Source organism: Condylura cristata, unplaced genomic scaffold (assembly GCF_000260355.1).
Source record: "Condylura cristata isolate star-nosed mole 26May11 unplaced genomic scaffold, ConCri1.0 scaffold00021, whole genome shotgun sequence".
In the NCBI taxonomy this organism is placed as follows: Eukaryota; Metazoa; Chordata; class Mammalia; order Eulipotyphla; family Talpidae; genus Condylura; species Condylura cristata.
This window is the reverse complement of record NW_004567122.1, coordinates 34,586,031-34,609,846: the sequence shown is the minus strand read 5'-3', so window position 1 is coordinate 34,609,846 and position 23,816 is coordinate 34,586,031. Positions and strand designations below refer to the sequence as shown.

At 45.0% G+C, this 23,816-nt stretch overlaps 1 protein-coding gene across 1 annotated transcript in view; it reads right to left on the bottom strand.

Moving 5' to 3' along the window:
- Positions 1–3,780: 3,780 nt before the first annotated feature.
- SH3RF2 (SH3 domain containing ring finger 2) overlaps positions 3,781–23,816 on the bottom strand; it is a 122,373-nt gene continuing 102,337 nt past the window's right edge. The window contains exons 7-10 of the mRNA XM_004686843.2: positions 22,946–23,178; positions 18,712–19,058; positions 14,946–15,254; positions 3,781–3,798 (exon numbers count right to left, since the gene is read on the bottom strand). Of these exons, the coding sequence (XP_004686900.1) occupies positions 14,979–15,254; positions 18,712–19,058; positions 22,946–23,178 (856 nt within the window). The 3' untranslated portion in view covers positions 3,781–3,798; positions 14,946–14,978. The remainder of the gene's footprint in view (positions 3,799–14,945; positions 15,255–18,711; positions 19,059–22,945; positions 23,179–23,816) is intronic.

Genomic DNA, 23,816 nt, shown 5'->3' with positions numbered 1-23,816 from the left:
AAGAGGTTAAGCTACTTGTCCAAGGCCACACAGCTGGTAAATGATAGATTCTTCAGACAGTGTTCCTGACCAGTACAGGGGACTTGCATAGAAGGCTGCTAACCAGGGCCTGTGGGCCCTTGTGGAGGCATAAGCTTGAGTTCGTTTTGTTGAGGTGAACTCTGGTCTTTGTGGATAGTAAGTGCACCCCTGCCTTAACCCACCCCCATAGACACTAAGCAGTTTCTATCTGGCAAGTGTGATACTCCCAAGAGTCCCTCTTTGGGTGTCCAGAAACTAGCCCCTTTGGGGAAAAGTAAATGCTCAGTGTTGACATTTAATCTATAACAAAGTACTCTCTTTTGCAAGTCAGCTACTGGGGGGAAAAACAACCAGGCCTGAGGGACAAGTCTATTAAGTGAAAATAAATCTGTTTTATTGTTTCATGCTAAAACACCTAGGGTCTTTCACAAACTTCCAGCTGGGAACAATATGCGTTTTTGGCAAAGGAGGTGTGGGTAATCTCTCCACATGGTTGATCCCCCTTTTCACGAACATCAGATGGTGTCATGGCTGGTTTCTGGCACAGTTCTCCTCTTGCTGATGTAAAAGGTGGGAGTGGACCTCTCCAATGAGGGGGCATCCCTTTTCCCCCCTTTGCTGTTCTGCTCAGTCTGGGTGGGAAAGCACAAGCTTAAGAAACACTTCATTAGTGCCACAAGCCCAAACAAGTAAAACTGTGGGCTTTCAAAACCACTAGTTTACCATCAAATCACAGAAAATAAAATGGAGAACTTGTTTGTAGATGGTTCTTTGAAAAGTGGTGGTGGCACGAAGTCCTGAAGCAAGGTAACTGGCTTTCTTTAGAATAGATCAAGTCCAAGAAAAAGAACTTCACAAAAATATGTTTTCTTCCCAGCAGAAGAGGTGTCCAACACCACAGAGTTAAAGGAGAGACAACTCTGATAAGAAGCTCCCCTTTTTCTCAGACTTACCAATAGCTGGCAGTGGTACAGATCTGAGAGGTACCCGACAGCGAAGCCATGTTCCATGTGTTTTTTCTTCTCAATAGAAAATTCCTCTTGGTTTTCCAAGGTGCCAAGTGTGGAACAGATTGCTGGTGGCTCCATGTGGGTAAATAACATCAACACACAGGCAACAGACATTTAAGAGTACTCCATACAGATTCTTATAAATTACAAACCAAAATACAAACAATCTCCCTCTCCCCATCCTGTGGCTTAGTGGAATACACTAAGCAAATAAGCTGCCAGCACTGGAACTCCATATTTTTTGAACAAAGATATAAAAAAGATTGGAAGTCCTTAAATGTCATTGTCCTATAAAATAATCTCAATGTTTATACATTTTATATATCTAAAGTTTATACAGTAGTCTATAATGACAAACATATATCCCTTTTCATAGACATTATTCATGTACATATTATCCATAAAGACTCATTTTGGGTCTATTAAAAACTGTACTTAAAAAAATAAGCAGACAAATCTATAACTTTTCTTTCTTTCTTTCTTTCTTTTTTTTTAAATAGCTTTTCTACTTACATTTCCATGGAGGAGTGAATTTTCCTACCCTTTCATTTTCTCTTTATTCCCATAAACAATGGCCCTTCCCCCAAACATGTAGCTATAGAAAGCAATTCTAGGAGATGGGACTCAGACTTCAGGCTTAGCAAACTATTTTAGGTTATGTGTTTGAGCAGTAATTCTAAATTCAGTTTCGTAATTCTAAATCTTCACCTCTTTCATCCCTCCACCACTTTTGGACCTTTGACTTCTTGAGATCTGTGAGTCAGCTGGAACTGACAGCCAAGACAGAGAAACTTTAGGAAATAGGGAATCTTTTCTAAGTTTCTTTTTTTCTTTTTTCTTGTCTGGGAGCATTTTATGTTTTGGAAAATACTTGATTTATTGGCTAACCAGGTTTAAAACAGAAGTCAAATCTCCATGAAACCATACCCTATAAGCCATGGAAAGTTCCCAGTGACTTAAAATACAGAAGTGCAAAAAATACAAGTGTCAGTTTCCTGTTGCTCTAAGTGTGAGAGAGGGAAGCCAAGGTAAGAAGAAAATATGAGCTAGAAGGCCTTGAAGTCAAGGCTATAATTAGCCAGCGTGGTCTAATGGTTTCTGGGGATTAAAAGCCATTTGTCTCCCCCACTTTATACAACTTGCTTTTGTGTGGGAGCTTGCTTATAAGTAACCTTTCCATATATCATGTATAAAAGTAAATTGCTTCCAACTCTGACAAGTCCATGACTTTACCCTGGAAAGTGAAGTCATTTTAAACTATTTATAGATAGGCTGTGAGGCCTCATGGTGCTAATGAGTAGATTCTAGGATGTGAAGGCAGCATTTCTATCTTCATAGATTCGAAGCTGAAAAGGAGCCAATCAAACCTGAGATCTTTCAGAGGAAGCGGAGCCAAGGTTCAGTCCCAGCGGGCCAGAGAGGAAGGGTGAGCGCAGCTTGGGGGGCTGCCTCTGACCACGTCATCACTGACTCATCCTCTCTGTGGTCTCATCGTACCTCTTGTCTTCCCACTCACCACTTGGCAAATAAAACCAGTACTTTGGGGCTTCTGGTTGCTTATTATCACCTTCCCCTGTGGTTAACCGAGAGAAGGGTGTGGTTAAGAGGGCCAAGTTATTCATTAACATGGGTGCCAGTTTGAGTCCTGCAAGTGACGGTTTCACAGAGCAGTTAACATTTCTGTAACCACAAAATACAATCTGACCCACTCTGGTTCACTGATTCTCCTGCTCACAAGCATGATGGGATAGAAGACTGAAGAGGCTTCAATGCAAAATTATGATCCTGAACTTTAAAACATCCAAGACATCCAAATAATGCTGCAGTAATGTCATATTATCTTGGCTAATCAGAGCAGCAGGTGCTTTTTAAAATGAAATTCTTACTGATGTCTTGAAATGCGGAGAAGATAAAAATGCATCTCAGGGTATTTGTGAATTTCATTTGTCTGTGTGGGGGTCCCTCTCAGGTTCACACAGATCATTTCAAATTTGCCTATTAAGTTACAGTTGCTTTTTAAAAAGAACATGAGTAGAATATCATCTAATGACTTGTGCTTGAAGATGAGCTATTTATTAACAAAAAAGAATGGAGAGTTACAATTGACTTTCTTAACTGTAGACATGTAACAGCTTCTCTATAAGCATGGTAGTCTGATTGGAGGGTATCAGTGGAGAAAGACAGAAGGGACTTGGAATGGAAGAGAATGAGGGTGTAGTGGAGGATGCAGGATGCATGGTGGGGAGGAGGTAAGAGTGAGGGAAGTTGTGAAGAATGCTGGCCTTTCTGGCTTGAACACCTGAGAGAAGAATATGTTGCCAACTCCTACAAAAGGCTCTACGTATGAGTTGCAGACAGGTCAGCATCAGAGATAGAAGACATAGGATATTCAGTCATTTCTCTTGTCAGCTTGGTGGCAAGATGTGAGAAATTGCAAGATGAAGGGTAGCATTGGCCATAGAAAGGAATAACAGGAGGAATGGGAGCCTGGTGTGACCTGTAACAGGAGGGGACCCACTGGCTTTTCTCCATCTGCCTCGTCTGTCTCGCTTTACCCCCTGATACTGTGGGTGAAGATGAATTTGCTTTTTCTCCTATTAGCCTTCTGTCTTGGAGGCCGGCCTCTTGGTAGCTGTCTCATCTTGGTGTTCAAGGAATATCACATGGTCCACAAACAGCCCACAAACTCTCTGCTGAGCAGTTTCCATTTACATAGTTCATCTCCTCATGTTGCCAGCTTGCACTGGAAAGATTACCAAGGCAGGGTCTGTGAAGATGAAAAAAATTCAGATTTTATTATGTATGAATGTAGCCTAAGAAGACCTATAGTTCCTTAAAATTCTGAAGTTTTGTGGGCAGGGATATGACTTTCATTCACAGAAGTGATGCTGTCTCCTCAGTTCACTGTATCGGGAGTCACATGGATCATATTCTCATTACAAGTGATGCTGACAGTGGTCTGTTGGCTGAGGTAGTCTTTAAGTTCCCTCCATTTTGTGACTGATAAGTATCTTGTGATTAGTTACTCTGGACTATTCACTTCACTCACTGGTTTTAATATCCAATGATATCTCGCCTGAGCCAATTATTATTGTAGTGGCCGCTGAATGGTGATTTCAAAAAATTTTATCACACCTCTTACATTTAGTAGTTGGTGTTCTACTATAAAGGAGAATTTCTCCTTCTCCCACATTTATTTATTCATTCAGTATGGACTCAGGGATTCTTATTTGATGCAAAAGGTTATCATCTTTTGCCACACATGAGTAATCTGAATCTAGAGACGAATTCCACTGAGTAACATTATATAACATAAATGATCTGTATTCTTCAAAATGCCAAGGTGAAGGAAGACAATGCATCTTGTGGAAGAAACTAAAGAGATATAAATATCCCTCAGCACCAGTGCCTGTGAGTTCTCAGAGGCCCCAGGTGCCTGCTTGACATTCACTGGGGGAAGCAGGAGGAATACAAAATCTTTGGTTACTAGGGTGCAATCCGTGGCCCACCATGTCAGTGAGTTCCACAGGATCTGGAGTTAACGCTGTCTTGGACTCCTCACTGATCCTGCCAGGAGTTTCATCCTGCTCTGCATGACTCGTTAGCTCTTCAAAGGGAAGACACCTGCATGAGAAAGGCCCGCTTCTCTGTCCTGTGCAATCCATGCAGTGCTGATGCTGGCTCCTACCTTTGGAGATGGGTCAACCTGTTAATATCACAACTGGACCCAGAAAAAGCTGCTTTGATGTGCAGATCAGGCCTGGGCTCAGCATCTGTGAGACTGTGGCTCCCAGAAGAAAGGCAAAATCCTTTGGGAAACTGCTCCTGGGCTCCCAAGGGAGCAGCAGTGGTTGGATTGACCTTTGCTGTCCTGTGGCATTTCTGAGGGCAGGTGTATCAAGGAGTAAATGGCAGTGACAGGAAGGCTGCCACATTAACTTGACCTTCCAGATTGCGCTAAATGGTGTAGAAAGAACTTCAGCTTTAAAGAACAATCAGTTTCCATTTTAACAGGGCCCTGAAAACATCATCGCTGCAACTATGCCTGGTAGAGGTGATTTTGAATCTTGAACCTGAGAGCCCGCTCGGGCCCCTAGTGTGGTCACTGTTGGAAAGTGCAGGCTGTTTCAGTACACTCTTTGGTGCCATGATCATTTTCTGCCTTGGAGAGTTGGGTGTTGGGTTGTTTAAGATGCCCAGGGGCCAGCGGCTCCTAGAGTTGGCAGGCGGTAAAACTGTATTTACTGAACACTTAGAAGCTTACGTCTCCAGGACTGCCTTGATGTGTCATCTCAGGCCAGAGGACTGACTCCAATTGCTCAGGTTTATTTCCAAACTGGCTAGTTCCTAGCTATTACCTATGGAAATTATTTAATCTTGCTGGACCTCAATCTCCATATCGGTAAGATCAGGGTGGTCATATTACTTACTTTGTGTGGCTGCAGGGAGATGTTAAAACTAGTTGACATAAGAAAAGCAGAGGACATTATTGACACATAAAACTATTGCCACTATGTTGGTATTCTGAGAGCTCTGTGGTTCCTGTTTCTTGATAACCTCAAAGAGTGGATAAACACCACAGAGTCCAGTGAACTGGCTCAATGTCACACATTACTACTTTTTTTTTGCCTTAAAAACCTAAATCTCAAAAAAAAACCCTTAATCTCAGTTTCTTAATTGAGTTCTTAAAATCTTACATCCTAATCTACAAAATGAACATAATACTATTTACATGCTTTTTTTTATTATTCCCATTTTATAGACAAGAAAGTTGAGACTCAGAGAAGAGAAATGACTTGTCCTAAGTCACACAGTAAGTCACTCTAGTAAAAGCTGGGGGGAGGGAGGGGAAGAAACGAGAAAGGGTCAGGGGGAAGAAGAAGGGAGAGAGGAGGAGAGGAAAGGAATAGAGAGAGACAGACACACAGAGAGAGGATGTGGGCAAAAATCGAGGAAAGAGAGACTCATAACTGAAATATTTTATGAATCAGTGGGAGTGGAAGTTCAATAAATATATCTTAATGATAACAAAGGAGATGACATTTCATGTTCTGTGGACACAATTACAAACAGTCCCTGCCTCAAAAAAAAAAAAAAAATGGCAGGTATCGGGGCCTCCTGGTGGCGCAGCAGGTTAAAGCACTGCACTAAGAAGCTTAAGCCATTTCCACATGAGTTTGATCCCCGCCTGCCCCGGAGGAAATCCACATGGCGAGGCAGACCTTTCCTGACCCGCCCGCTGCTCCCCTCAGCAGTGTACTTCTTCGATCTGCCTGTTCTGCTTCCCACTCTGTCTCTGGTGAATCCTCTCACCCACCGCATCTCTGGCTTGTACCCCAGTTCTGTATGAGTAAATAAATAAATCTTAAAAAAAAAAAAAATGGCAGGTATCTTTTTGTTTGCTGTGCATTCTGTGCTTTAAAGAGCTGACAGGGCCAGTCCCTGTGGAGGTGAGTTCTTAAGCTTCCACCATCCTGCAAGGCAGTGCCTAGCCTTGTCTCTTAGAGATGGAGAGCAGGGAGCAACTTGCCTCTGTGCTGTGGCATCTCCCGAAAGTTCATCCTTCCTGTGAAGGTCCTCCTTGGCAGGAAAAAAGATTCGTCTCATCTCCAACTGTCCATTCAACACATTTGTTGTATGACAGAAAATGTGTGATAAATGAGTGCGCTTCGGGGCTGCACTGAGCTCGTTTCTGCTACCTGGCCTGCAGCCTGTCCAGCTCCCTCTTCTCCCATCTCAGATTAAATGTCATCTCCTCAGACACTCTACCTAACAAGCTGCGCCCTCAGCCATTCCCAACGCTTCCTTTACAACATCTGTCACCAAGAAACAACCCCTTGTCTGGAATTATCCATATTTACTCCCTTTGACCAAGGGGAAACCTGGTGCACTCAGAGGCTTACTCTCACTGTTCACTACTGTATCCCAACTCTATGGAAGAAAACCTGGTGCACAACGGATGCTCAACCAATATTGTTGAATGAAAACGAATGAATAAGTGAATTTTTCCCGAGGAAGAAACATTCTGTGATTTTAAATGGAGTTGGTGTGAGAGCAACACTGGCCGGAAGGCAGCCCCTTGGTCCCAGTGGTGGTCTAGCAGCGGTTTAATGCATCACCACACACATTGTATGAATTGCAAATTGTGCCAGGAACATTTAATTTCTGTTAGTTGGTACCAAGGAGGAGAGGTTGGTACAGAAATTGCCAGGCAGTTGGAAGTGAGTCCATGTCAGAACTATTTGCAAATCAGAATGGATATTTCATAAACCCTGTCAGCACTGGGGAGCTAAGTGTCCGCAGAGTGCCTGCACCAGGGCACTTAGTGGCTTTATTCATGGTTTCAGACAATCTAACCCTTCACCTTCGACAGATGAGGTGAGGTGAGCTGAGAACCGGCAGAGAAAAGACTGACAAGGTTATAGCACGCTAATGTAACGCTAACACCATGGCGCTTTCCCCATGTGATGCTAACGACGCTGCTTTATCTTCCCAAGTCCCCACCGAACCACCCAGAAATCACCATGTAAGACCTGCATTTCATACAAGGGAACCAAGGTTGTGAGAGTATTCATGATTCGCCAGAGTGCTATCAGGGGAAAATTCAAAGCCTGGATTTGAATCCTGGTGCCTCCGATTCACTGTGCTTTCAACCGCCTGGCACCTGACCCTCGGTGTGGTTAGTGTATACCAGCTCTCTGCTCTTGTCACGCCTGCAAACTCCGGCAGCTACCACATCTTGGGCCCATTTTGCATATGAGCATCTGACCTGCCACGTAGCTTCCACTTCACCACACCCCATGGGGTGCTCATTAGAGTTTCTACTCCTTACATGAGTAAAGAAAGTTGCCAAGGGGTTCATGAACTTAGGCCAAGGACAGAGAGCCTAGGATTAGGGGGGCTAGAGTTTGAACCCAGGGCAAGTGACTCTGGAGTCCGGATGCTGCATCTCCATGTACTTTTCCACGTGCCCCCTTTCAAACCTGGTTCTATTCCTGGAAGCTTTCTTGACAACTGCTTCCCTCTCTCATGTCTGTGTGACAAATCCAGCTCTTTTGGGGCACACTCTGATTTTGAATTGTGCCCCCATGTACATCTAGCAGTAAAGTCCCCATTTATTGAGCACCTTGATTTACTCAATGCCACAATCCAAACTATACCTGCACAATGTCATTAATCCTGCCACAAGTCCCCGGGTGAGTGAGTGTGTGTGTGTGTGTGTGTGTATAAGATCTGATGCCCATTTTATAGATGAGAAAATTGAGGCTTCAGGAAAGGTATCTATTCCAAGAGTCTTTAGCCCTTTGTCAAAGGAAATAGCTAGTAAGTGGTAAGGCTGGACAGATAATCTGACACCAAAACCCATCACTGTGGCTATTTTATTCTATTGCTTCTCTATAGCTTATAAAGCTCTAGTGGATTGGGAATGGAGCTGGTATAGCTACCTCCACATCCTTGTAGACTGAAGCTTTAAATCTAGTTCTCTATAGAAGACCTAAGCTCTCAGATTTGCCAACAACTAAAAACAACTTAAGCTTAAAAAAGAATTCAGCTTATAAATAGAATGTGTGGAATGGAATCTTTGGAAATGGTTCTGATATCTAAAATTAGACTTTCCTTCCACACGTGTTACCCCTCCTGTCTGACTGCTCTGTTCCTTGTAGGGAAGCTGGTGCTGTTTCCCGTTTGCTGTGGCTGGCATATCCTTCTCACTGTGAAGTTCCCAGCTCTCTGCTTGACAGAGATATAAAACACTTCTGGGTAGGATATGGGTACAAACCTTTATAGGTGATATTTATTTGAATCTCCCTTTGGTCCTCCAGGCCTGTTTTTAGTGGCTACTTTGTGTTTGGATTCAAGCTGGCTTTTGTGAATTTGTGAGGGTCTCTGAATTTACATGGTCCTCAGTCCTCTTGAATGGCCCAGGGAGTTTGTTTTCATGGGAAGGGCATTAAGATAGCTCTGGCCTCTTGGACTTGTGTGACCCGTAGCAATCAGACTCTGACATGGCAAATGGCTTTCATCATGCTGGCACTGACTTTAAGTGCATTCACTGAGGATACACAAAATGGCATTGCAGATGCTTTTTGCTCATCTCCCTGGGTCTTGTCTGGCATCCTTTTAGCCCTTACCAGCTACAGCTCTTGACCATCCAGCAGTGACCCTATTTGCATAATCACGTTGCATCTGTGGGCGAGTATCTACCCCCAAAAGCAATTACCTTGAATTTTGGGTAGACACCAACATGGAACAGTAGAAAAATGTCAACTTTCTGAGCCATACTGTTCCCACAGAGATGATGAAAAGGGGGGGGATATCATTTTGGAAATGACATCGCCCTTCTTCTGGGGCTCTTCTCTGTTTCATTTTAAACAAGGACAGGCAAAACCAGAAATAAGCTCACGAAGAGCAATCTAGGGAAGGCTTAACGATCATTGTGTTTTGACACCAGTGATCCAGAACCACATTGCGGGAGTCTTTTCAGGTTGCCTGACTGTGTGTGGCTGCATGCATCAGGGGTGGGTTTGCTTATTGGATTTCTCCACACAGGACACTTAGTTATCTTCCTTCCCATCTCTGCTTCTTAGACAAAGGAACTCGACCTTGTATTTTTTCTCTGGGAGTGTTTGACTTCTAAACTAAGATACTGCCCTTCTCCATCTCTGCCCTCACCCCCAGTCTCAGCAACTCACATCCTTCTGTCCCTCCTTCTGTCCCTCCTGTCCTACGTCCACCTTGTATGTGGGCTTACAGCTGCCTTTCACAAAGAGGGCTGTGGCAAATAAAATTTAGATTTGGGCTTGGAGTCTTGGGTTCCAAGGCTAGTTTTTATTGTCTTGGACAGTCTGTGGGGTCTTGGTGGCACAATTCTACTAAATCTCTAACAGGAGACAATACCTGTCCCACCCCCACCATAGGATTGGGTTGGATTGGATGACATAATGCAGGTAAGAAGATTGTCACACAGTAGGTGCTCAATAAATTGTGGCAACTATTGCTAGCTGAAGAGATACTCCTTTCTCTTTCAGGCTCCTTCCACCTCAAACTACATGAAGCATTCTGGTCTTATAGTTTGGGGACTTTCCCTGCATCCCTGACAAGGTTCTCACGAATAATCATCAACAGCAGCAAAACCAGCAAGATCTGTTTTAATTTTGGATTCTGAGACACTGCTTCTGGTTTCTGCAGCTGGCTGTCCAGAGCGGCCTGGGACACCCTGAGGGCAGCTGCCTGGAATGTCCTTTGCTCACACAGTTTGGACCCAGGCACAGGTCATGTTTCCCCCACTGAAGAGCACTGAGGACTCCTCAAACAGCTGCAAGGGAAAGAGTTCCTGTAAAAATTCCTATCAATGTCTTCAGCTAGACATTATGGTACATCAAAACCTCAACTCCCAGCAATGAATCAACCCCTTAGGGTCCCAGTGACAGAAACCAGATGGCAGCTCAAAAATGCAGGCAGGGTGTCTACGGCCTCAGGTTGTTTAGTGCTTACGAGCACTTCTGTGAGCAGCACTGAAAATTCTACTGGACGCATGCTGAGAAATTTACTAGGGAATGATAAACTTGGAATATAGAATGGTGGTGGTGACAGGGTATGAAGGAGCGGAAGAAAGGAATGTGCCAGGAAGGCACCCAACAGGCAGCCACTAATGGTATCAATAATCACCTTTTAAAATGCTAGGTGGTCATTGTACAAAAATGAAGGGTGAGATAATGAATATATTAAAAAATTAAAAACTTACAAAAAAGCACTTGGCATTGTGCCACACAAACCAAACTAAAATAAAATAAAATGCTAGGTGGTAGGTATGTGATTATCTGTTTTATGTTTGTGTATGCTTATACATACAATGGGGAGACAGGGAACAGAAGAAGCAATCCCAACTTCAGAAAAGAATTGACCTCTATTGCCTCTCCCAGAGGCTGGACTGGAGTAGGTACAGATGTCTGTGCTGAATGGACAGGTGGATGGGTGAGCCTCTTATGCTGTTCCAGGTCTCCCCTTCTTTATCTTTGATCCCACCTCTGCTGCATTTTTTTTTTTTTTTGGCAAAGGGTAGGACATTGGGCAGAAAGGCTTCTGGGAACATTTGTTTCGACCCTGGTCTAGGACATGATACTTTAGCCCAGCACACAGATGGCGAGATCACTTAGCCTTGCTCGATCTCCTCAGATGCCCTTGCACAGTCTCAATGACACCGACCTGCTGCCAGAAGCTTGGCACTTACTCTTCTGGTTGGGTCCTGCCTGCCAAACTCGTTCCTTCAGTGGCTGGCTTTCCTGATTATCCGAGAGGCGGCTAGAAGTGCTAACGCTCTCTTCTCCTAGCCAAAGGGAGATCTGGGGTCTTTACTCTCAAGATGTAAACAAGTGAGGCATCAGGGGCACAGCTGCTGGCCCAGCTTGCTAAGCACTGGCTCCCAGCTGGACAGACTTGACAGGATCCTGCTCTGCTGCCTGCCACAGCTGCTCGCTTCCCAGGAGGGAGTACGGAGGTGGTGGGGTCTGCTTGTGTGAACAGACATGGAGGAGAGGCTGCCTGCTCACCTTATTGAAACAAATGATCCCTGGACCTGCCTAACTCTGCCAGAATGTGGGAAGCCAAAAGGCAAAGCTATGTTTATGAAAGTGTAGCTGAAAAAGGCAGTCTGGTGAGCATGGAACTGCTCACTATCCCAGCACATTCCCTTCCTAGTTAAAAGTCTGATGCAGTGACTGTGAAGGGCTAGACAGAGTGCTGGACTTCACAGTTGCCTGAAAGACCTCATTGAATTTTAGCAGCAGTATGGCATAGGCACTAGCCAAAGAAAAGGAAGTAGGGTGTTAGTCTGGATATCTCAGCTGCTCCTGGTCTTCACCCTTTGATTGTTGGGTGGTTGGATCTGGGAAGGCCCTGAAGAAGGGGCCAGGGAACAGGAGGTGGAGGAGGCCTTGGGGGAACTTAGAACATCAACTATCCACTGATAGGCCTATCAGTGCAAGCCTATTTCAATATATTAATGAGTGGTGTGGCCACACTTCTGCTGGAAGTCAGGGCCACGTGCCAGCTCTGCTCCCCAACACAAGAAAGGTGGATTTGATTCTCATTCTTGAGAGGCATCCGAATCACCTCAGACCTTGTTGGGAAGTGCCCAATTTCTATCTTAAAACTACTGAATAACACTCTCTAGTGTTAGGCTAGACTTACTTTGCTTGTGAGGTCCAAGTGCCCAGGATCAGCTGATCTCTAAAAATCCAGCTCTAACTTTCAAGGGGTGAGTGATTCAGAGGTGAAGTCCAGCGTGCCATCTCTAGGGCCACATACCCAGCTCAGGTGCTCACAGCCTACCCTCAGCACCTTTTCTAGCATTTCTCAATCTCAGTTGAGGCTGTGAGAGCTCACAGGATGGAATGTTTAGCTTCAGATTCTACCTGGGATCCAAGGAATGCTCCACAAGGAGTGGGTTCTTAAAAACACAAGAGAACTGGCCTTGACTGCTACCTTTAAACCCAGTGAATAAGCACTTATTCCCATGCCTGGAACACTCTTTCTCTCACTCCTTTGCCCAATGGACAATCTTACTTGTCCTTCAGGACTAGCTTACACTGTGTTCAGATTGGGCTATTCTGGTCTTCTATTAGCACCACAGTCTTAGGCATGTTAGGAAACTTTCTCTTTTGAAACTTTTGAAAGGCTGCTTCCTTAGAAACATTTAAGTCTATACACCATATAAAAGAACAATAACAAAAAGCAAACCAAACCAGAAACAACAAATGTTGGCAAGGCTGTGGAGTCAAAGGAAATCTCATATACTGTTGGTGGAAAAGCAGACTCCTCTAGCCCTATGGAAAACCATGTGAAGGCTACTCAGAATATTAAAAGTAGATAAAGCAAGTGTCCCAGCAATTCCACTCCTAGGTATCTATACCAAGGATGCACTCCTGTGTTCACTGCAGCACTGTTTGCAATAGGCATGTTATTGAGACAAGGGCACCCCAGAGATGCAAGGTGCTCAACGAAAAGTCACTCTATAGACAGCAGAGAGAGCACTGAAGGGAAGAATTTCTGGTTCATGGCTATCTCTTTAACACTTAAGCAACCTGTTGTTAGCAGCAACAGTTAAAAATTAACTCGTCCCATTGAGGCACAGACTAAATGCTTGGTTGACTACTGAAGTCATCTATCTGCCACTCTGTGTAGGCCGGATTGCTAAACTCGAGTGCTTTTTTTTTTTTTTGGTAAAGAGGAAGATGATGTACTCATATTTTCATGTCATATAAGACTCCCTGTCTTATTTCTCCATCTGGGTTACATTCACTTCAATGAGGCATTGGGTGCGAGTCTTTGGAGTAGACTTGGATCCATAACTCACAGAAATACTAGAATGATGTTATCACGCTGTCCTAAAGGTCTGATGGACAGTATTCCTTGACAGGGTTGGGGCTGTTAATGTTTTATCAAGGTCTGGAAAGTCTTTGGCCAAATGTGTAGATGGGTATGTAAAAGATACATGTCTTTAATCTTAAGATCTTCAACAATTATCCAGGGGAAAAGTCTAATTAGACCTCCTTTTTTTTATGGCACCTAACCTTAGTAGCAAATGGCATTTATGCATTAAGTGCCCACATGGATGGGTATGCAATAAATGTTAGATCACAACAATTAAGTTTAATGAGAATTAATGGGCCATTTTACAGCATCACCTTGCATCTCTGGGATGCCCTTTAACCCTACTTTACAAGACTTTGGCTACTCCTGCTTACTTCAGCCCATTTTAGTGCAGTCACCTAGTCATGCAGACTCTGTCTGCTTTTTCCCACCTGCTAGGAATGTCAAGGCAACTCCCTCCCGTTTTATTATCCTTCTTGCTACCTTTCCTAGTCCTTATCACCTCTCTCCTTTCCCTTTGCCATCTTCACCCTCTTGTTTTCCCTTCCAACCTTTCTTGTCCAGTCCTTTTTACAGTTTTCTCTAGGAGATGCACCCTAGAAAGAGACTACCATGGACTGGAATCTCCTCACTGCCATTGTTGCTTTATCTAAACTACAACCTGGTGAAGCAGCAGCTAGCTAGTTGATCTCAAAGAAGAAAAATTCAGAGAAAGAATGTCGCAGTGCATACTCATGGTCTAAACCCAAAGCCCTATATAAACTTATTTTTAAGCATGCTGTATTTTTTGGGGAAGTCAGACTTACAGAGCCCATATGAATCAACTGCATCCATGATAGCATGCAGGGCACTGATCATAGCTACAGACTTCCTGCTTATCAATCATGTAGGATTATATGTGGGAAAACAGATCAAGAAAATTAAAGTATGATATTATTTTGATATTAGGAAGTCAGCCTTTTCTCTGATCTTTTTGTTTGCAGCAAACTTAGAACACTGACTCCCTTTGATTTTAGAGGGCTCTTAGGCATTCAAAGAGTCCATCTCATACCCTTCACAGAAACTGTCCCTTTGCATCAAGACTGTGACTCCATGTAGGGTAAAAGATATGGTGACTACTAGCAACTACTATCTAGACTCCAGAAGACAGCTCTAAAGCTGTTCTAAAGCTCATTAAGAATATTCAGATGAGGGCAGAGAAGCTATGCCAATATTACCACTCTTGGACACCTCTAGTTGAGGTCCCTTGTTGGACATCACAGACATTCTACACAGAATGCATGCAGGGACAAGAGCCACATACTCCATGCTGGGAAAAGAGTGGGCAGGATGGGCCCCAACTACTTGGTCTGAGTTGTGGCCTTGTTGCCTCAAGTCATTATGTTTGAGGCCACCTGCTCCATCCTTCCACCCAAGGCTGGGTTCCCTGTTCCCATCTTTTCTTTCCTGGAGGTAAAACAAGCAGACCAGGGCCCAGCTTGAGTGCCCAAAGAATGGCAGGGCACCTGCAGTAGAGGCAGACTGTATTTAAATGTAATTCACCTCTTTGGGGTCTAGGAAAAGCCACCTGTAGATTCATTTAGTGGGAAACATGGTCTGTGTGGCTGAGGCAGTGGACACCGGGGTCATGGTTTTGCCAAAAGTCGTCTTCCTGCGGAGGTCTGTCTGCTGTCCCGAGTGGCAGCCACTTCGGTGGGCAAATAGGATTGTCATCTCTGGGCCCAAGGGGGCTGCTTCAGGCTGGGACCCCTTAGGGGTGGCTGGCTGTTCAGGTTTTCCGGAGCTGGGGTGGGCGGTGCTGTGTTTGACAGGAGGAGGGCTGTAATTCTGAAATCTCACAGTTTTGACTTGCTGCAAGAGAAAGGAGAGCAAAGGGACATAGATGAGGAGGGAGACGAGGAATTTCATTCATGTTGTCTTGCTTCACTTTATTTGAAGTACCTCATTTATGTGTTCATTTGGCAAATACTCTGTTTACTATGAGTGCTGATTGTGCTTCACACACGTGTTAGGTGGGGTCTAACTCACATGAGTGAATGAACACAGCTTCTCTGAAAAAATAGACAACTATCACAAGCATTAGGAGGAAGGAAGTAGAAGATGCTGAAAGAGGGCCTTCACTTGTGGCACAATGGGTTAAAGTATAGCACTATGAAGCCAGCTGCAGCTGCTTCAGCATGAGTTTGATACCCACCAGGAAGGTGACCCACATGGCATGGCAGATATCTCCTGTCTCACACACTGCTCTTTGCAGTGGTGTACTTCGTTGATCCGCCTGTCCTGCTCCCACTCTTCTGGTGAATCCTCTTACCTCCCCTGCACCTCCAGCCTGCACCCCTAATTCTGTGTGCATAAATGAATGCAAAAAAAAAAAAAAGAAGAAGATGCTGAAAGAAAGGAGAGGAATAGCTGACTGAAGTTAGCAGAGGGCAAGTCAGAGAAATTGTCCCTGAGACAGAAACATTTTTTTTAAAAAGATTTATTTATTTGTGCATACAGAACTGGGGTACAGGCCAGAGGCTCAGGGGCAGCGAGAGGCTTCACCAGAGACAGAGTGGGGAACAGAACAGGCAGATCGATGAAGTACACTGCTAAGGGGAGCAGAGGGTGGGTCAGGAGAGGTCTGCCACACCATGTGGTCACCTCCGGGGCAGGCGGGAATTGAACTCATGTGGAAGCGGCTTTAGATTCTCAGTGCTGTGCTTCAACCCGCTGCGCCACCAGGGAGGGCCGAGACAGAAACATTTTAATTGAGAAGTGGTGGATGTGCTGTGGGAATATACATCTGGAGAGGTGTTAGCACATTCCTCTGTATCATACAGTGTTATAAACAAATGTTACTTTTAGAAAAATAGAAAGAAAGAGAGAATTGAAGAACAGTTAGGAATTTTGTAGGAGAACTATAGTAGCAATCACCAGAGAAAAGGTGTGAGGCAAGATGTAAGACCCCTTCCAGAAAGGAAGCTGCCTTCTTTCTTTCCTCTCTGCCTACCATCAAGCACCACTAATTCTTCTCTGTGGCCATCCCTGATGACTCTCCCAAGAGAGTTCCATTGTGGATTTATTAGTCCTTAGGGCAGAGTTTGCACCTGTTGACTGAGTGTATTCTGTAGAATGTTCGAGAAATTAATTTAATTGCCAACACATACAGATTGGAGACTGCATGTAAAAATCTTAACTTTGCATGTCACTTTTTAAAAAAGATGTATTTTTATTCAGGCATACAAGAGCCTGGGTGTAGGTCTGAGGTGCAGGGGTGAGAGGATTCACCAGAGACAGAGTGGGGAGCAGAACAGGCGGATCTACTAAAATAGTGGTTGAGACAGGTGAGGTCTGCTGTGCCATGAGGGTCAGTCAGCTCCCTGGCTGGGATAAAACTTATTCTACAGTGGCTGGTGATAGCTTCATAGCTGAAACTTTAACCCCAGCACCATCAGGAAGGCACCCTGGGTCTGCACCTGGCAACAAATGGCTGGAGCTGACTGACTACAGCTTTTTGTGAGAGGCCAGTGTCTTGGCTCCCAAGCTCCTGCTCTTCCTACTTCCTAGCACCAGTATGTGTCTGCTTTGGGCTCCCTACCCTTGGGTCTATAAAGTATGCTACTGTACTACTGCTTAGGAGTCATTTCTTTTTTCAATGAAATTTGGTCCTAAAGTCCCTAGTGAGAAGCCAAGTGTCTTCATATTTTTGACCTTCATCATTATCTAGTAAGATCTAGGCACTTATTAAACACAATTTGAGTGCTGTGTATAGTGACTTGGGGAAATGGACACCTGGGACCTGAAAAACTAAATCATTTGAACACTAATTCAGAAAAAGAGCTCCAACATTTATGTCAGCCAATACTAATTTTTCCAATGCATACTTAACTTAGCCTTAAGAGCTCGAGTTTTGGTATTAGATCTGGATTTTATTCTAGATACACCTGAGTGTCCCGAGTGTCAAGACAGCTGTGTGCCCTGGGGTAATGTACTTTAACTCCTGGAGCCTCCATTGTTTAAATCTTAAAGTGTAAATGAAAAGAACAGGGCTTTTATTTTTAGTATTAAATGAGATGGTATGGGGAGAGGTAGCACAGTGCATATCATGTCATTTGAATTTAGAAAATGATGAATAAAGAGGAGGAAGCATGAAAAGGTGATAATAGTGCTGGTCATGGTGGAGGAGGTGGGGTCATAGTGGTGGTAATGATAGGCATGGTGGTGGGGATGGAGGTGAAGATGGTGGTGGTGGTGGTGATGATGGTGGAGGTGATGATGGTGGTGGTGTTAGTAGTCATAATGGTGATGGTGATGGTGACAGTGTTGATAGTGATGGTGGGGTGATATGGTGTTCAATAAAGTAAAAGATAATAAACATCACCTGATTTTGTTAATATTAACTACTTCCTCCCACCATCACTATTACTTGTACAAAAACTCATGTCCAGGAAAAGCCCTGGGCTAAAAGTTAATGGAATGGCCCTCTGCCATAGAAGTCTTAATAACCGTTAATTGTTGGAATCATTAAAACTCATTGTGACCTTGAGAAGTCACTGAAATTCTGTGTCTGTGCCTCATTTGTGGATAATTATGCGTGGAGTCTGACGTCAGCATTTGCACATCTTACTTCATTCAATCTCTCCTCTAAGTCTATGGGGCTGTTCCTATTACCACCATTTTAGAAATTAGACAAAAAAGAGTCTCAGAAAAGTGAAGTGTCTTGACTAAGTGACCAGCTATGAAGCAGAGCTGGAGCGTAAAGTGAGGTTTTCTGATGCCCGAGTCATGTTTTTTCCAAGTCACCTTTAGCCATCAAAGGAAGGATGTGTAAAATGGAAGCATAAAAGAGATTCAGCAACTGTAGTGAGGGTGTGAATGGTGTGAAGATGTGGTCTGGGTGCTGTGGACAAGGATTCTTTTGAGGTTGTGATTTTGATTTCTTGTCCACTAAAAAAAAACCTCAGAAGCTAGGACATTGTACAGTTAGTGGATCTAAAGAGAGTCAGCCCTCACCTGGAATGTCACCTGCCAACCTTTTCTTTCTTTCTTTCTTTTAATTTTTTTTAAAAGATTTATTCATTTATGCATACAGAACTGGGGTACAGGCCAGAGGTGTGTGTGTGTGTGTGTGAGAGGATTCATCAGAGTCAGAGCGGGGAGCAGAACAGGCAGATCAATGAAATACACTGCTGAGGGGAGCAGCGGGCAAGACAGGAGAGGTCTGCTGAGCCATGTGGGTCACTTCCAGGGCTGGGGATCAAAATCTCACTGAAGCTTACAGTACTGCATCCTAACCCGTTGTGCCACCAGGGAGGGCCATGCCTACCTTTTCAGTGCCATTTCTTGAGTTTTCTGGTTTCACCAGGATGGACGGTGGGGCTGACGCAGGTGGTTTTGGCAGAGGCTCACTCTTGACGGGGATTTCCTTGCTTTCCATGATGAGGGAACTGGCAGCCGAGTGGATCCTGGAGTCGCTGGCCCTACTGACACATGTGAGGGCAGGGTCCCCAGAGGGAGCAGGCTTGGGTCCCATCTCTGTAACCACTGCTGAGGGTGAGGATGGCTGGTAGTACTGGAACTGCTGAGGTCGAACGACCATGGTAGGGCTGCGTCGGAGGGAGCCCACCATGAGAGTGGGAATCCCTGACTGGACAGGCCTCTGCAGGGAGCCATCTGGGGGTTAAATGACAGAGACATTAATGACAGGGCCACTGACAGCAGGCTGGTTGGGCTGGGTGAGCAGTGTGCTTTGCTGTCCCCAAATAGTTGAGTGCTCTCTCAATGTGGCTGCACTGCACTCAGGCTCTCAGGGTTTTTCTGACCTTACTCTTTTTCAGTGCTGTTTGATGGTGTGGGCAGCAAATATCTGGCAACTAGACGAATGTTGGGGGTAGCTGGGTGTCAGAAGGGATATTACTTCCACTTGCCTCTCTCTCCTCTCTTTCCTTGTGTCTCTCTCTTCCTCCCTTCCTCTTATCAGGTCTTAAGATGGAAAGTACAGAAGATGGACCTAAAGTGACAGTCACAAGCAAAGGTAGAGGCCTGAAGAGCAAAGAGGAGACAAAAGCAGACAGAAGGTCAGACCACAGACACTGAGAACACAAGAGTAGACAAGTGGCAGGGATGAGGTGGAGACAGGGAAGGTGTGAGAGGACCCTGTGCAGCCACTTGAAGAAAATTCTACAGAAGCTAAATTTAGGCCTGAGGTGGCAGCATCGCTTTGTGTTGGGGCTGCAGGGAGGAGAGGTAGGTGGGATGAAGAGGTGTGCTAAGTGAAATCAGACATAAGCAAACTGGGAGACGTGATTCTGGAGTTAGACTGCATGTGGGTGAACCTCGTAAAGTCTCATGACACAGGCCTGGGAAGGAGACTTATTCCTAGGTAACCCAGCACAAGTCAGTGACATCACCCCTGTGCCTCAGTCCCTTCATTTGCAAACTGGAGTTACTACCAGCACTTGACAGCCTGGTGTGAGGCTTCCATTTTATGGTATGTACAGATTACTAGGTTAGTGCCTGGAACATAACTGACACCCTTATTTGTGGACACCATTATTTTTGGGTCAAGGATAACAATCCTTAAAATGCAAGGCCTAGAGGTTAAAGCACAGCACTGAGAAGCTAAAGCCACTTCCGCATGAGTTGGATTCCCACCTGCCCCGGAGGTGACCACATGGCACAGCAGACCTCTTCTGACCCGCCCGCTGCTCCCCTTAGCAGTGTACTTCGTCGATCTGCCTGTTCTGCTCCCCATTCTGTCACTGGTGAATCCTCTCGCCGCCCCTGAGCCTCTATCCTGTACCCCAGTTCTGTATGCACAAATAAATCTTAAAAAAAAAAAATGCAAGGCCTAGAAATTAGGTTTATGGCCATTCTTGGAGCTCATTTCTGCCCCCCCCCCAACTTCCTGTTAACTTAGAGAGCATTCCCCAGCATAAGGAAGCCATTTCTTCCCCTCAGAAGAGTTATGCTTTTGGGGTAGGGCCTGTGTGACTAGGGAATAGAGGGGCTCTTTGCACTTTGGGAGGGAAGGAGAGACACGTTAAGCAGCACTGCAGGCGTTTTTCCTTAAGGGTGACATCCAGTGGGAGGTGCTTTGTGACACTGTGGACACGTGTGTGAAGCGGTCACTTGTGTCCAGCGCAGAGGGCCAAGCCCTGGCTGTGCTCTGAGTCGTGACTCTTCCTCAAGCAGCTGTGAACATGAAAGGCAGAAAGCTTGCTAGACGTAGTCGGTGTTCTCAGCTGCTGCCAGCAAGCCAGCTACCGTTTACACAAGTCTGACCTTTCAATGTAGACATTTATTTTCCCACTGACAGCCCTGTAAGATGTACACAGTCAATTCTCCTGTCATTTTTCCTCGCCTTGGGGAGATTGATAGCTTGACCGGCCTCACCTTGGAAAAGGGAGAGACAGAAAGCCTGGGACCTGGGAAAGTCAAAGCAGCACCAGACAGATGTGTCCTCAGGCTCCCAGAACTGGGTGAAGAATCAGTTTCATGCTTTATCTATTCATCTTGTTGGTTCCTAACTTCTGAGAGACTTAACCCTTTCTTAGTGCCTGTGCACAGAGAGCAAGCAGTCAAAGCCCCAAGCCCATCAAAAGTTACCAAAAGGCAGAGAAGGAGCGTGAAGGGCAAGACGAGCATCTGCCAGTGGGATATGCATCTTGGCAGTATTGGGTGGTCCCAGCTGACTGGAGCTTAAGCTCTGGAAGCAGCAGAGGTGATCTGCTTAGCTGTAGTGGTAATGACAATACTGATAAAACAATATTATAAAGTGGCTAATATATTTGAAGAGCTTAGTATGTTCCAGGCACTGTGCCATTGTCTTTTTTTTTTTTTAATTTACTTATGCATATAAGAACAGGGGTATAGGCCAGAGGTGCAGTGGGGTGAGAGGATTCACCACAGAGTGGGGAGCAGAACAGGCAGATGCACTGAAATATACAGTTGAGGGGAGCAGTGAAAGAGACAGGAGAGGTCTGCTACTCCATGTGGGTCAGCTCCCCGGCCCGCAGATCAAACTTGTGCTGCAGTGTCTGCCGATAGCTTCATAATGCTGAGACTTAACCTCTTGCGCCACTAGGGAGGCCCTGTACCATTGTCTTATATGGATTATTTTATTAAATGACTAAAAAAATTAAAAAAATTAATTTATTTATGCATACAGAACTGGGGTACAGGCCAGAGGTGCAAGTGCGGTGAAAGGATTCACCAGAGACAGAGTGGGGAGCAGAACAGGCAGACTGATGAAGTACACTGCTGAGGGGGGAGCAGGCCGGCCAGGAGAGGTCTGTCGTGCCATTTAGATCACCTCTGGGGTGGGTAGGGATTGAACTCATGCTGAAGTGGCTTTAGCGTCTTAGTGCTGTGCTTTAACTCACTGTGCCACCAGGGAGGGCCCTGACACTATTTTTCTAATTTCCATTTTATGAATGTGAAACCAAAGACTGAAGAGGTCAGTTACTTGCCAGGAGGTGGTTGTGGTGAGATTATTTATTTTGTGTGTGTTGAGGTGGGGGTGGGGAAGGTACAGAGGGTGCAGGAGGGAGGCACCTCAGACAGAATATTGAGGGAAAGCATGGTCAAGCAGCTGGTCAGAGTAGGGCACTGAGAAAGAGTGGAGCTTTGACACGCGCTTTAATTTTGGGGGGACACTTTTCTGAATTGATATTGTCCTACATTTTACACTGATAATGCATTTTCCTATTTAATCATGTTTTAAAAGCTAGAAAGAGAGAATCCAGAGCTTAATTTAAATAAGGGGGCATAGAATAAGTCAAAATCACTTTGTCTGCCTTGTGTATAGAGAATATTAGGACCTTATTTTTTGTACAACAATGGACTTTGGACATTCCAGAGCCCCGACAATGAATCATACATAGACGTTAAATATGTAAGGAAGTAAAAGCATGGCTTTTAAGAGGAAGGCACCACATGATTGCCACATATGGAATACAGACGATATAGAGGCAAACTAAGACAAAACAAGGTGCCGAACTGTGCTGGGAATGGAATTAAAGGCATATGAAAAATGGATGAGAACTTGGGACTGGAGGTTAAGGATATGAAAGAGGCTTTTGCATTTTTGGACAATGAAATTTCTTTTTTTTTTTTTTTGACTATGTTAAACATTACTTAAATAACAAAGTGGGGTTCAGGAATCCTATTGCTCCCGGGGCCCTATTTAACTCCCTCCATACTCCCCTTGTTTCCCTCTCCAACGGGGCCCCTGAATCCTAGTTTGAGAAACACTGATTTTGGATGGCTCTGACTTAGTAAGAGACTGCTCCCGCCTTGGTCCGGCTTTGATTGCTTCTTGGCAGTCGGGGTTGCGGTCACCCCAGGCATTCAGTGTGTAAGAATGAAGCGACTGAGGGCAATGACCTTGACGTTGTTCGGGCTTCATTCAATCAATAGCTCAGGGTTTCAGGACGGTAAGCACCCTTTCTCCGATGCATGCTTTAAAGCTGAGGTCCTTGTTTTGGAGAGAGCACACTACCTGGGGTCCGACCGCCTCACGACTTAGCTCTGGGCACCCACCTCTCGCGTCCACTTACTCTTTCTCATGCTGCTCCGCCCTTTCCGGAGGGAGCCCTGTCCCAGCCCAGCCAGGCCGGAGCTGTTCCGCACAGGGTTCACGATGGCGGTGGGCACGAAGACTGACGTGAAGGGGCGGCTCTGCCGAGGGTCACTTTCTGAAAAACTGCCCTGAGACGACACAGAGGAGGTGGAGAGCGTCCATGTGGCATAGAGACCAGGACTCCGGGAATCTGGAAAACTAGATGTTTTTCTGTTTGTGGGAAATTTTTTGAAAAGAGAAGAAACAGAAAAAACCTTCAGCTGAGAGCCTTATTTTAAAGGCTTAACAGTAAAGCGAACAGAAAGGATTTTTGGTGGTGAAGGTGAGGTGATGTACAACTATTTCTAACACTGCGTACCCGAAGTTTGCATGTTAGAATCTAACATTACTTCAATAAAAAATTAATTCTGGGGCCTCCCTGGTGGTGCAGGGGTAAAGACAGAGCTCTATGCAGCGAGCATCAGCCACTGATTCCCAGCCAGGGCAGTGACCCACATGGTACACAGACCTCTCCTATCTTACCCACTACTCCCCCCAGCAGTGTGTTTCAGTAGATCTGACTGTTCTGTTCCCCACTCTGTCTCTTACCCCTCCCACCTCTAGCCTGTGTCCCAGTTCTTGTATGCATAAATTAATAAAAATAAATCTTTAAAAAATGCAAAAAAAAGGGCATTATTTTGGAAATTTGTCAGCTCCTAACTAGAGAAAAAATGTGGTCCCCCTTACCCTCTTCTTACTGACTGTGTTCTTTGTCAGTCCTAATAATTGTTGCCTCAAAATCAGGCCATGGGGGAACAAGGAGAACTTGTATTTCATTCCTTTCACCCCGGCTCTGGTCACCCCTCACC